The 13,709-nt window shown below is 37.1% G+C and overlaps 1 protein-coding gene across 9 annotated transcripts in view; it reads left to right on the top strand.

The window, feature by feature from the left end:
• The window catches only part of WRN (WRN RecQ like helicase), a 58,162-nt gene that overhangs the window by 26,871 nt on the left and 17,582 nt on the right, over nucleotides 1–13,709 (top strand). For all 9 annotated transcript variants that reach the window (XM_087957357.1, XM_087957359.1, XM_026672877.2 and 6 more), the window contains 4 exons: nucleotides 6,092–6,266; nucleotides 8,521–8,702; nucleotides 11,131–11,232; nucleotides 11,516–11,608. In XM_087957357.1, the coding sequence (XP_087813483.1) occupies nucleotides 6,092–6,266; nucleotides 8,521–8,702; nucleotides 11,131–11,232; nucleotides 11,516–11,608 (552 nt within the window). The remainder of the gene's footprint in view (nucleotides 1–6,091; nucleotides 6,267–8,520; nucleotides 8,703–11,130; nucleotides 11,233–11,515; nucleotides 11,609–13,709) is intronic.

Below are 13,709 nucleotides of genomic sequence, written 5' to 3'. Positions count from 1 at the left end.
GGGCAAAAGAGTGGAGATCAAAGAAGGCTCAGGCAAGAGAAGACAGAAGCTGCTGCCTTTGAAAAGCTCTGCTTTCTGTCGCCTGTGCCTTCCAATCTGCTCTTTCGTCCCAGCAAGAGCTATGTTTCTGCTCGCTTTCTTTTCCTGTGCCTTCCTCAGGCAGTGTTGGATGGGGCCATGGGGAGGGGGGGGCAGCAGAGACATCAGGGCTGCTCTCCCCCCTCAGCAAGCCAGGCCTGGAGGAATGCGAAGAATTGCAGGCGAGCACCGGATGTTTGAAATGCTAACAGACATTTCCCGCGCGCTCTCCTCTGTCCTCAAGTAGGATTGCATGGGGGAAGGGAGCAGGGGAAGGGTAAGAGGGACGGAGAAGCCTGGCTGGCTTTTCTTTGGCATGGGGCGGGGGGGAGGAGACCAAATGCCCAGACCAAAAGAGTGCCGAGGAAGACACGCTCGTAATAACCAGCCTGTTTGTGCAGGCGAGAGCTTTTCTGGGCTTGACACCCCCCCCCCCACTTCGGCCTCCACATAGTGAGGGACACTTCTCTCTATATATTTTCTTAAGTTTTCGTAGGTACTTACATGTATGGTATTCAGCTTTGTTCGGGTATTTTCCCACGTCATTATAGTTGTGCTTTTAAAGTTGTAGCAACGTTTCGGCAGAATCTCATCTGCCATCATCAGTATTGTGTTCATCTGTGAGTCAGACTTTCACAAACTTTCACAGCTGTTTCAGTTTTAAATTTGGGGCTAGCCTACTGCTGTGCCAGAATGATTTTTTCTTCATCCTGATTGGTTGGGAGTCTTGGTCTTAGAATTTGCTGTGTTCTGCTTGATTAGTGTTTCTAATATCTTCTGTCTGTTTTGTGGCTTTTTTGTCTTGATTGGCTGGCAACATTGTGTTCCTGTATTGGAGGCTTTTAGTGCAGCTTGGCTCCGAGTAAATTGATAGCTATCATTTATTAGGAAGCTAGGCTTCATCTGGGTGCCTGGTTGGGGTGTGTTTGAGCTGGAGGTATCAGGGGGGATCTGTTTTTGGCCAGGTGTTTGCCTGGCTTGTGCCCATGTGTTTGCCTGGCTCTCCACACCACAAGCCAGGCAAACACCTGGGCACAAACAGACCCTGGGCACAAACATGTAAGTACCCGCGAAAACTTTAGAAAACGTGTGTGTGTGTGTGTGTGTGTATTTTCTGAGGTTTTCGTGGGTATTTGTATGTGGATCTTTGGTTATTCGGGTTTTCTCCTGCGTAAAATTGAAAGTATCTTGGCGACGTTTCGACGAAATCTCATTCATCATCCTCAGGCTTGTGTCTTCGGCTTTGTGCTTCTCGAAGTAATGTGAGCTTGCAGCTGCTTCTTCCTTTTAACTGCTAGTGGGGGTGTGACTTGATTGGGTGGGGGCTTGGCTGTGTTCTGATTGGTTGGGGATTTGGCTGTGTTCTGATTGGTTGGGGGTTTGGCTGTGTTCTGATTGGCTGGGGGTGTGTTCTGTTCAGGTGGGGGCTTGGTTGTGCTCAGGTTAGTCTTAGTTGCCGGGGGATTTGAGCTGGTGAGCTGTGATCCTGTTGTTTGGCTTCGCGTTCGTGGTCGTGCCACATCTTCATAGTGGGCGTCTGTTTGCTTCATGTATGGGTCGGAGGGGTTTGAAGCAGGTAGTGATGCAGCTGCGGTACGGCTTCTGGTCCATGGTCGTTTCTCATCATCTGTGTGGGTGTGAGTCTGCTTTCTACGTGGAGGTGTGGTAGCATCTTGTGTGGCCCTCGTGGGTGTGGGTCTGGTGTCATTCTTCATGTTAGGTACTCGTTTGTTAGTGAGGGCGGGTTTCCAAATGGCTGGTAGGCGGGAGGTATCATCTCATTTATTCGTGCTGTGTGGGCGTTTTTCTATCTCTATGGCTTCTCTGATTATTCTGTTGTTGAAGTGTTCAGTATTGGCGATAGTTCTGGTATTTTTAAAGTCAGTCTCATGTCCTGTGACTTTGAGGTGTTGGACCAGGGAAGAGGTTGGTTCTTCTTTTTTGATTGAGTTCTTGTGTTCTTCAGTGCGTGGACTTATTCTTCTGTTGGTTTGTCCGATGTATGTGGTGGGGCAGGCGGTGCATGGGATTTCGTATACTCCTTGGTTTTCTAACTCGATTCTGTCTTTAGGGTTTCTTAGGATGGTGGATATTTTTCTGTTTGTGCAAAATGCTGTCTTAATGTTGTGTTTTTGGAGGATCTTGCTGATTTTGTCTTTAGTGCCTTTTATATATGGGAGGAGGGCTTTGCCATTCTCTTGTTCTCTGTCTTGGATTTTGGTTGGGGTTTCTTTTTGGATTAGGTGGATAATCTTCTTTCTTTGGAATCCATTGGCTGTTAGTACGTTAGTGAGAATGTGTAGTTCGGTTTTTAGGTGTTGTTCGTAGGCTAAGCATTTTGTTCTGGAGATGAGTGTCTCGGCTACGGAATTGATCTGTGCTGGGTGGTGGTGTGAGAGTGCGTGTAGATAGCGGTTTGTATGTGTTTTCTTCTGGTAGATGCTGTGTCCTAGGGAGCCATTGGATTTTTTGTATACTAAGACATCTAGGAAGGGAAGTTGATTGTTAGCTTCTGTTTCCATGGTGAATTGTATTTTGGGGTGTAGACTGTTGAGGTGTGTGAGGAAGTTGTTCAGTTTTTCTTTCCCATGTGGCCAGATTATGAAGGTGTCATCTACGTATCTGAGCCAGAGTTTGGGTTTGTGATCATATTTTTCTAGAGCTTGTGTTTCAAAGTGTTCCATGTAGAGGTTTGAGATGACAGGTGAGAGGGGTGATCCCATGGGTGCTCCTTCTATTTGTTTGTATTTTTGTCCGTTGTAGGTGAAGTATGTATTGGATAGGCAGTGGTTGGTCAAATCTAGGATGTGCTTGGGGGGGTTGTATTTGTTTTGGATGGCTGTCAAGGCTTCTTTTATAGGCACTTGGGTGAAGAGGGATATGACATCGAAGCTCACTAGTAGGTTGCTGGGCTGTAAGTTTTGTTTCTTTATGATCTCAATGAACTGGAATGAGTTTCTTACGTGTGAGTTGATGGATTCTGCATAGGGCTGTAGTTGTTTGGCGAGAAATTTGGCTAGGTTTTGTAGAGGTGAGCCTGTGGAGCTGACTGTTGGTCTAAATGGGATTCCTTCTTTGTGTATCTTGGGGAGACCATAAAGCTTAGGGCATCTGGATGATTTCTCTCTGGGTATGATTCTTTGCTGGATTTCTTCGGTGATGGGGGAAGCTTTTATTTTGGATCTGGTGGTTTTTTCTAGGTAGGTGGTGGGGTCTGTCTTTAGGGGTTTGTATGCGGGGTCTTGGAGTAGGTTGGTTAACTTGGTTTGGTAGTCAGATGTAGTCAGATCAATAACGTAGCCAAGATACTTCCAATTTTACGCGGGAGAAAACCCGAATAACCAAAGATCCACGTGTGTGTGTGTGTATGTATGTATGTATGTATGTATGTATGTATGTATGTATGTATATATATATATATATATGTGTGTGTGTGTGTGTGTGTGTATATATATATATATATATATATATATATATATATATATATATATATATATATATATATATATATATATATATACACACACACACACACACTCTCACACATACATAACATACATATGTATTTTTGTAGATTTTCATGGATACAGGTATGTAGGTCTTGGCGTGGTCTTTTCCCGTGTAAGATTGAGAGTATCTTGGAAACGTTTTGACGAGGTCCCACTCACCATCTTCAGGTTGGTGCTTTCGGCTTCGTGCTTGTGTGAGCAAAGCGTGATTGGAGCTGCTGTCTCCCTATATATACTGGTGGGGAGGTTGTCCATCAACCAATGAAGAAATGACAACACAGCCAACCTCATAAACCTCAACCTACATAAACTACCCCTTATAGGGACAAATTAGTTTGTTTTTATATTTATTGTTAACCTCATTTTTTCACTGGTTTTTGATTTTAGTAACACAGTTTTCAGATCCTTTACATTTTAGGTTATCAGGATGTCATTAATTGTGTCTTTTATTAGTGTTCCTTCCTCAGGTTTTAAAACCACACTACTCTTCCAACCTAGCTTCCTTTAATGTATTTTCTGCATATAAGTTGAATAAGGAAGTGGAAAAGTATGCAAGTTTGTTGTATTACTTTCTCAATCTGGAGTCAGTCTATTTCACTATGTTCTGTGTGTACTGTGGCTTCCTGATTTCTATATTTGTCTCTTATGATTTTAATGCTTTTAATCAGAGTCCCTTCAAAATGAGATGGGCAGCAAATAAATTTAATAAATAAAATAAATAAAAACTAATATATGTTAGGACAATGAGATATTCTGGGATTCCTATTTTTCTCAGCACTTTCCACAGCTTCATATGAGTGACACAATTGAAGCCAAAAAAGAATAAAAAGAAGTGAGAAAAATAAATGAATAAATAGGGGAAACAATAAGGAAAAACCCTATTTTCTACCACAATCATCTTGACATTGCCAAAAAAGGGCCTGTCACATCTTCAGAAGCCTTCATTTTGTATTCTTTACCAGTTCTTTCAATTTTAGTCATACAGTATACAAATTTTGCTCTTCTGTTCTGTTTTCAGTTTTATTCCTTTGTCATAAGGATTCATTGACCCATGCATAAAATCTATATTTGGAACAGTTTTGGGCAGATCTTCACCAAGTAGCATTCTCATTCATTCTTGGGTTTCCAAATGATCTAAAACATTTTTGTACTTTGATGCGGTTTTCATCCATGCATTCATTATGGAGATTAATCATTGCTCTGGATTACATTCCTCAGTATTTTGGATAGTTTCTCCCAACTCTTTCCATATTCTTTCATTGTCATAGTTAGTTATCATAGTTAGATACTTGCAGTTATCCCCAATATTGCTATTTTCAAAGAGCGAATAAGATGACACTAATTCATACTTTCTGAGCTTTAGAGTTGTTTTCCTGCATATATTTATCGGTTCTGCTTCATAAACTCAGACTATCTTCATTCAGGTTTATTACATTGTTCACTTTTCTTAGTTTCATAACATATCTATGTTTTCATTTGTTTCATTTGTTCTCTTTATATTCATTACATTATATTTGTTCTCTTTACATTTATTTCTCTTTGACTCCAAGTTGTAATCTTTCATGTACCCTGTTTCCCCAACAATACGGCCTCCCCCAATAGGAAGTCCCAGCATGTTTTATAGGCATGAAATGAAATTAAGCCCCTCCTCCCAAATTAAGGCCTATATTAAAATATGCAGAATGGTGGGGGGGCTTGCCGTTAGGAAGTACTTTTGTTGCACACCCGGATATGGTGCTGCCTGCGTTGACCCCAATATGAAGTGCCCCACCAATGCCGAGGTCAACATCCAAGCCATCGCTGCCCGCCCGCCCAAAGATGCAAGGGGGGGGAATTAAGTCACCCCTGAAAAGACGGCCTAGCCATTTTTGGGGGGCTCAAAAAAAAAATAAGACCCGGCCTTATTGTATGAGAAACACGGTAGCATGATCATCCATAGATGGATCAATATATTTTGATTTCAAAGGTCCATCAAGTCTTTCTTAATTGAAGCTTCCACGTAATGTTTTTAGTAAAAAAGGAGTAATTTAGTTCTACAAATGCCTTGCAAATATTTAAGTCATATTATTAGTCACTATTTTTCCCATGTGACATGGAGGGAAAGGAATGCCCTTGAGAAACAGAAGAAAGCTGCTGTCAATGCAACAGTTAGATAAAAGAAACCTGAGTCTGGGACAGGAATGCAATGTATGCAAATGCCTCAGACAAGACCTTTTCTAGTTCACCCATAAATAAAGGGAGGGAGGGGGGAGGCAGATTCAAACTTGCAAGATTCTGTTGCTATAACTTTAGAATAAAATTAGTGTTAGCTTACATGAATTTGGTTTCCTAACTGGACCTATTGAAGGCCTGATATGTAAACCTGTGTTTGAGAGAAAGACAATTTTAAAGTAATGTAAATTAACATTGAGATTTATCATAGATTAATCAGTTTATTAGCTATTCTAATAATTACTGGAAAAACCTCACATACAAATGATTTCTACTTATTTTTCTAATCTTAGGTCTACATATGAATTTGAGGGCCCCACCATTGTTTACTGTCCATCAAGGAAAACTACTGAACAAGTAGCTGCAGAGCTAAGAAAATTAAATCTAGTTTGTGATATATACCATGCTGGAATGGGAATCAAGGCAAGAAGAGATGTCCACCATAAATTCATGAGAGATGAAATTCAGGTATGGAACAACTTCACTTGTTATCTAGTTTAGGCAAATAAAATATACAGAAGAGGGTTTCTATATTAAATATATAAAACAACATAAACATAGGGACCTTGGTGCTCTCTGAGCTTGAACCCAGCTCAGAGACCACCAAGGACCCCACAGTTCAACTCTGACCTACAAATAATCAGTTCTGTCGGTATCATATAAATGTATTGTTTTCCTTTTCAAAATTAGGACCCACTAGTTAATAAAATTGATTCTGAATGTCTTATTGAAGTTGGCATGTTAATTTTATGCATATTTACCTGATAGTATGCCTTACTGAATTCAACAATACTTCAGTGTTTTTATTCATAAAATCTGACTATATGTTTTTTCTAGCATTTTTAATTGATTATTTCAATTTTTTTGATGAAATATGAATAGTATATTTACATTTGTTCCTGTTCTTTTGAAGCAATATAGGTTTGTACATTATTTACATCAGAGATATGTTATGTAAATGCCAATAATTTATGTTCAAACCTTGTTTTATGTAACCTTATTTAATTTATGTAGTTGTTTTTAAAGGTTATGAGATTTATGCATATATTAATATTCTGAGTATAATTCCTGTTTTTTAAAAAAGGAAGACTAGGGAGACAAACTAGTCAGTTTAACTAATATGAGGAAGTTTTAACATTTAATATAGAGCTTCTGAAGGGTACCTTGAATATGTTCAATTGATGGTCTATCTAGTAGAATTTAATTCATATTTTAGCCCATGATTTGGAATAACATGATCATATTGCATGTTTTAATCAAACCAGTGTGTGTGTGTGTGTGTGTGTGTGTGTGTGTGTACACACATATATGTATAGTGGTGCTTTTTGTGAAGCCTTCTGAATTTCAGTATTTCTGCATAAATATCTAAACATGATCAAGTCCTAAAACTACTGTTTTCCCAAAAATAAAACCTAACCAGAAAATAAATCCTAGCATGATATTTTCCAAGCTGCTTGTAATATAATATACCCCAAAAATAAGCTACAGTTAAGACTGTCAGCCAGATGGACGCATTTACTGTATTCCCCCCAAAATAAGATCTAATCGGAAAATAAGCCCTAATGCGTCTTTACGAGCAAAAATTAATATAAGACCTGGCCTTATTTTTGGGGAAATATGGTACTGCTAGATAGAGAACACATTAAACAAATGAGTCTAAAACATTATACTTGTTCATTTATTTTTTGATGAAAATGACCCCAAAGTATATATAATATGAGCCTTGGTGGTGCAGTGCTTAGAGTGCAGTACTGCTGACTACTTCTGCTGACTGTTGGCTGCCTGCAATTTGGCAGTTCAAATCCACCAGGCTCAAAGTTGACTCAGCCTTCCATCCTTTGGAGGTGGGTAAAATGAGGATGCAAAATTGTTGGGAGCAATATGCTGACTCTGTAAACCGCTTAGGGAGGGCTGTAAAGCACTATGAAGCGGTATATAAGTCCAAGTGCTATTGCTATTGCTGTAATGTTTGTGTGTGGAAGCTTGAAACAGTTAAATCTATGCTACAATCAATCACTACAATTAGGTCTCACTTAAGTCTTACAGCTTACTTAAATGATCCCCCTCCCATCACTTCTTGACATTGCATGATATGTTTTGATTCTTGCAGGCCTAAATGCGGTTCTCTCCCCAAATCAGATAAGCAGATTCTGGTTGACTATTTAAAACAAGATTTAACTTCCCAAGAGCTCTTTTGACAGTGGGATTGTCAAACCGCAAGAAATCAGAAGGTCCAGGCAGTTCAGATGGGTATAAAGATTTATTGCAAGCTTAAGCTCTCTAAAACAATCTGACCTAACAGTCCAAGCAAATTGGCGGTAGATAAGAATCACTGGAATACAAAGTGTGCTGGACTTAGATCTCTTGTGGTCGTGAAGAGACTTGAGACTGATGACATGTTTGACCCCTCTCTTGGGCTCAGCCTGGTCATCTCCTTTACAGTTCACATCACTGTATGTGTTTTTCTAGAAGATGAAACATTTGGGAACACTTTAATTGGGATTCTTGTCCTCAGCAGTGGCATTTTAACGTATGTATTGGATTTAGTAAATAACATAAATGACTTGGAATTCAAATATTGTGTTTCTAAGCTGAGTCTGGCAAAGCATTGACAACTCATTGTATAAAAATATTTTATGCAGATCAAACATTAATACTGAAAAGTGCATTAATATTGAAATAATGTAACTTTGATGTTGTGGATTTTGGTTCTTTTCTGCAGTGTATAGTCGCTACTATAGCCTTTGGAATGGGCATTAATAAAGCAGACATTCGGACAGTTATACATTATGGAGCCCCAAAAGAAATGGAATCATACTACCAGGAAATTGGAAGGGCTGGCCGTGATGGGCTTCCAGCCTCTTGCTATGCATTGTGGACTCCAGCTGACATGAGCTTCAATAGGTAACTGCAATTCTGATATGCTTTGTACGTATAAATATTAAAACAATAGATATAAAACCATGCTGAATATTTTAAACCATTGCAGGTAGCCATTGTTTAGTGACTGCTTTGTTTAGTGACTGTTCACAATTATGAATGTGATGAAAACATAATATTGTGATCAATATTGTGATCAACCCCATTGGCAGATTTGCAAAGCGGATAAAAACTGAAAACTGAAGTAAGACTGTACACACAGTTATGGTTTCACTTAGTGACCACTTCACTTAACAACCGAATAGCCAGTCCCAATTCTGGTCCCTGAGTTAGGACTACCTGTACATAAAAGTTGGTTGGTCTTGTTTAATATTTCATTGTTTGAATTTTATAATGGGACTACAAATTCAAATTACGAACTACTGTAGTTCTATTTTATAATTCATTTCCCATGCATTAGACCTGCACAGTGAAGAAAACAACAATGAGCATTATTTAGTATTTTAAAAATTTGATACATACATACAATGATTGTCATGAATGCTTTTTTCTTATATTGATCTTTAATATATCATAGTTCAGGCCTCTATACTAGGAAGGATATTACAATCTGTCATGTTGCAAGCCATTCAGGATCTTAACACAACAACACTGTATGTCAAGCAGGCATACAATGTCTCATATATTAAATTTTATAGCTTCTTCATCAACAAGCCTATTTTCACATTTCTCCAGTTGTACTATCTATTTCTATAGCCCTATCCTTTTTAAAAGCATTCTCTCGTATATTTTGTGTCTTCCGTTTCATATTTTTTCCCCTTGATACTAAATCTTAATCATTGTGTTCCAACTTCATTTTCATTTCAAATCATTTCATAAATTTAATTCTTAATTCCATCCACCTTGTGAAAGCTCCTTTACATCCACATCCAAATGTTTTTATTTCAGTGGAAATTACTCTGCATTTTCTTTTCTCTTTTAATCTTAATTTTGTGACTTCTTTTTGTGCAAGTGCATCTTTATTTCTTTTTATACCTTACATCATATTTTTATTTTAGCATTTTTGTAACTTTATATGTATTTTTTTCATCCAGAGATTTACTTTTTCTGCTAAGTATTGTAGAATGAGGTGTTAATGAGGTATGAAATTAAACAGTTTTATACCTTATTAACATAGCTCCTTTCATTCCTGCAGCATTCATAATGTAAATGGATTTTTGTGTCTCAAGCAGCTTCTTTTTCGCTTTCTGTTCCTTCTAATCTGCCTTGTACCTTTTCTTACGAGTTTTTCCTGCAGTTCTTTTTTTCATTCTTTCCTTTTTTTCCATGTCCTCACCCCCCCCCCCAAAATCTATTTTTGACACTATGAAATTGTCTATCCTTTGTTCAGAGCCTGTTATCTTCTTAACCTTTACTAATTCACAATTATAAACAATAACAATTAAAACAAATCTTTTAAATTTATATTTATTCTTTTCCAATGAATGGAGAAGAATATGCCATGAATGGACTTCTCTTTAAAATATATATTTAAAATAAAACAAGCACAAATAGGCTGAAAAACAGCTTCTATCCCAGGGCAGTAGCTCTTTTGAATTCTACTGTATAGTGCAGTGTTAGTTTCGGTTCAGTGTGTGGAGTGTGAAGGATGTGTGTTTATGTTTATTTTCATGGTCATGATGTACACTGAAGATGATGTTTGATTTTGTTGTACGAGGTGCAATGACAATAAACTAAACTAAAATAAACTACCATTATCTTAAGGAGATACTCATGAATCAGCATCTCTGAACGACCCACTCACTATATATATATTTACCATGGTTTAGTCCAGGGGTGTCCAACCTTGGCAACTTTAAGACTTGTGGACTTCAACTCCCAGAATTCCTCAGCCAGCTTTGCTGGCTGAGGAATTCTGGGAGTTGAAGTCCACAAGTCTTAAAGTTGCCAAGGTTGGACACCCCTGGTTTAGTCCATCCACTTATGACACCTAACAGAATAATATTTAAGACAACTTTATTTATTATATGGGGTTATTCTAAGCCTGGTTGAAGGATTAGGGAAAAACATACTCCCTTTATTCAGCCACTGTACTCCTCAAAATCTGAAAATCATCATGCAATGCTATGCCTTACCCTTTTCTTAGTTTCACAAATGTGCAACATAATCTGCTTTTCTTTCTTTCCTTCATTTCATTTCTTAATTCATTCTCTTTATTATTTATCTCTCTCATTTTCCAAGTCACAGTCTTCCATATACTATGGCCACCACCATAAAGATATATTCTTGCTATGTATATACTTGTAGCAAATTAATGATTGATGTTATATAACATACATTCCTATATATTGCCTGCTACATATTTACATTTGGGGGGAGGGGGAGGAGGCAGCAGAAAAAAAATAAGATGAATTATCAGTATTTCAGTTTTTTTTCTATTTCCCTTTTTAAGACACCTAATCAGTGAGATACGTGATGAAACCTTTCGCCTGTATAAATTGAAGATGATGGCCAAGATTGAGAAATATCTAAGCTCAAACAGCTGCAGGAGGAGGTAAGTGTTTATGTTGTATATTTTAGCAGGTGACAGACAGCAGCTTTCAGTAAAGCTAAGTGAAATTTTGAAAAGTCATAGAGGATTCTGCTGGATTTTTGCCCTTGTACTATCAGTTTCATACTTTGAAAAAAATACATCTGTCTCAGGATAATTCAAGGACAAATAATTAGCTCCTATGTGAATTAATTAATGATGATGATTTCAGCTCATTGTTTCCTTCAATGAATTTAACATGTACATTCTTGTTCTTTTATTTAATTCCTAACATTCTCTTGGGCAGAATAATCTTGTCTCATTTTGAAGACAAACAACTCCGAAAGGCATCGACAGGCATCATGGGAACAGAAAAATGTTGTGATAATTGCAGAGCAAGGTAAATGTTGCACCCCAAAGATTTAAGGTTTGGAACCACCTTCCCTCAGCAGATAAATAGATAATGGCTCTCTGCTAATGAAGTATTCTTAAACTATCATTACTTTTAACATAAAGAATTTATCAGTGTATGGTATGCCATTCAGTCATTCACTGCCAAAAGCTAATTCACAGAATATAATTTTAGTTTAGTTCCATTATTATCATTTTACATTTATAATCTAAAAAATTAAGGTGCCAAAGATAGATTTTTGCTGTTTTATTCTCACAATAAATCTGTGAGCTTGGTTAACATGAGTCAGAGCTAGAATTATCTAGGGACATGAAAGTTTTTGAATCCATATTGTTGTTATCTGATCTGACATTGGTCCATCTGCACCATTTCATTCAAGCTAAAGTGCTTGGGTTTCCTAATTTGGAGAAAATGCAACTGAGGTGCAGTGGACCAGACAGAAGACACGATAAAAGTTTGTGAGGCTGCGTCAAGATTGCTATTAAACCAGTCAGGCCTGGAAACCATCAATCCATACATTGATAGCATTACAATTAGAATGTTGCAAAATGTTTAGTTTGAATCTCTGAAAAGTGCCTAGATGCTTTCATAGGTATAGAATGACTTAGGTGGACATTCAATCAGTGCAAAATCCTTGAGTCCATATCCTACCCAGATTGAAAGATTATTACTAATTTTCAGTTGTTGGTAAATAGCCCTGGATGCTAGTTTAGGCTTTATTGTTTGAGAAAGAAGCAGAAATCCATTTGGAAACCACAGGGCAACATTCTGCATCAATGCAATTATGGGGCAGAAGGAATTTTTTTATTAGATTACATGACTGTATGAGTAGGAATGAGATGAGGATAAAGAAAAAGTGATTGGACTATTTGGAGACTAGTAACAAATGTGAAAAAAGTCTGCTTATAAAAATGTCTGCTTTTAACAAACAGTGATCTAAGATCTGACGAGACATTTAACTGTGTGTATGGTATGTGTTTGTGTTTGATTGCAAATTGAATGAAGTTTAACATTTGAACTAAAAAAAATAGAAACTAAAGTAATAACATTTTTAAGGATGAAAGAGAAATGAGAGAACGTTGAAAATTGTAGAGATTATAATATTGAATTAAACAATTGGCAAAAGCTATGGGAAAGAAATAGAAAACTAATGCTGGCAACTTCATATAAAGAGGACCAATATAAAATGTTTTATAGATGGCACCTCCCTCCAACCAGATTGACTAAAATAAGTAAAAGTGTATCACCACAATGTTGGAAATGTAACATGGAGATAGGACCTATTATCACATGTGGTGGAAATGTGTAAAAGCAAAAAAGTACTGGTGGAAAATAAAGGTATGGATGGAAGAGATGGTTAGCCAAAAAGTAGAGTTTAGACCAGAAATATTCCTACTTGGAATTATTGATGAGAAATATAGTAAAGGAACAATATATTTAATGTTACATAAAATAACTGCTGTGACATTGGTATATGCCCAAAACTGGAAGAATGAAGACACCCCTATAGAAAGCGAAATAATAAGGAAAATATTAGTCTGTGCAGGCTAACTCTAGAAATTAAGGATAAGGGTGAGATAGAGTACTATGAAGTCTGGAGTAAAATGTATCAATGGCTGGAGTCGGGGGAAAAAAGGAATTGTTGACGCTTTATAGGAATGAAAGTAAAAGTTCTGTAAATTAAAGAAATTGAAATATAATGGACAAATATGATATGAATATATGAATATAAAAACTATAAAGAGAAAAAAGAGATGGATAAGAAGCCAGGTTGTAAATATGTATATAAATGTATATAAATGCAAATAGAAACAAATATGTAACTAGCATTATATCAATAACATAAGGAAAAAGGGAAAAATAACTTTTAAATGTATTTCTATGCTGTAGTTTGTATGGCCAAAATGATGGCCAAGAAAGTCGCACTGTGTTCAACTGTTTTTAATGTTGATTTAATACAAAATTAAATAAAAAGAAGAAGAAAAAAGAAAATGGTAGAGATTTATACATCAAGAAATGCAATTGAAACAAACATACTAATATCCAAGAAAAATGATGAAATGAGAGTCATAGAATTGTGAGAATATTG

The sequence above is a fragment of the Notechis scutatus genome, chromosome 2 (assembly GCF_049901735.1).
Source record: "Notechis scutatus isolate UNSWTSFEM ecotype Mainland chromosome 2, rNotScu1.2, whole genome shotgun sequence".
NCBI lineage: Eukaryota > Metazoa > Chordata > Lepidosauria > Squamata > Elapidae > Notechis > Notechis scutatus.
The sequence above is the reverse complement of the archived record's forward strand: the minus strand, read 5'-3'. Positions and strand labels throughout refer to the sequence as shown.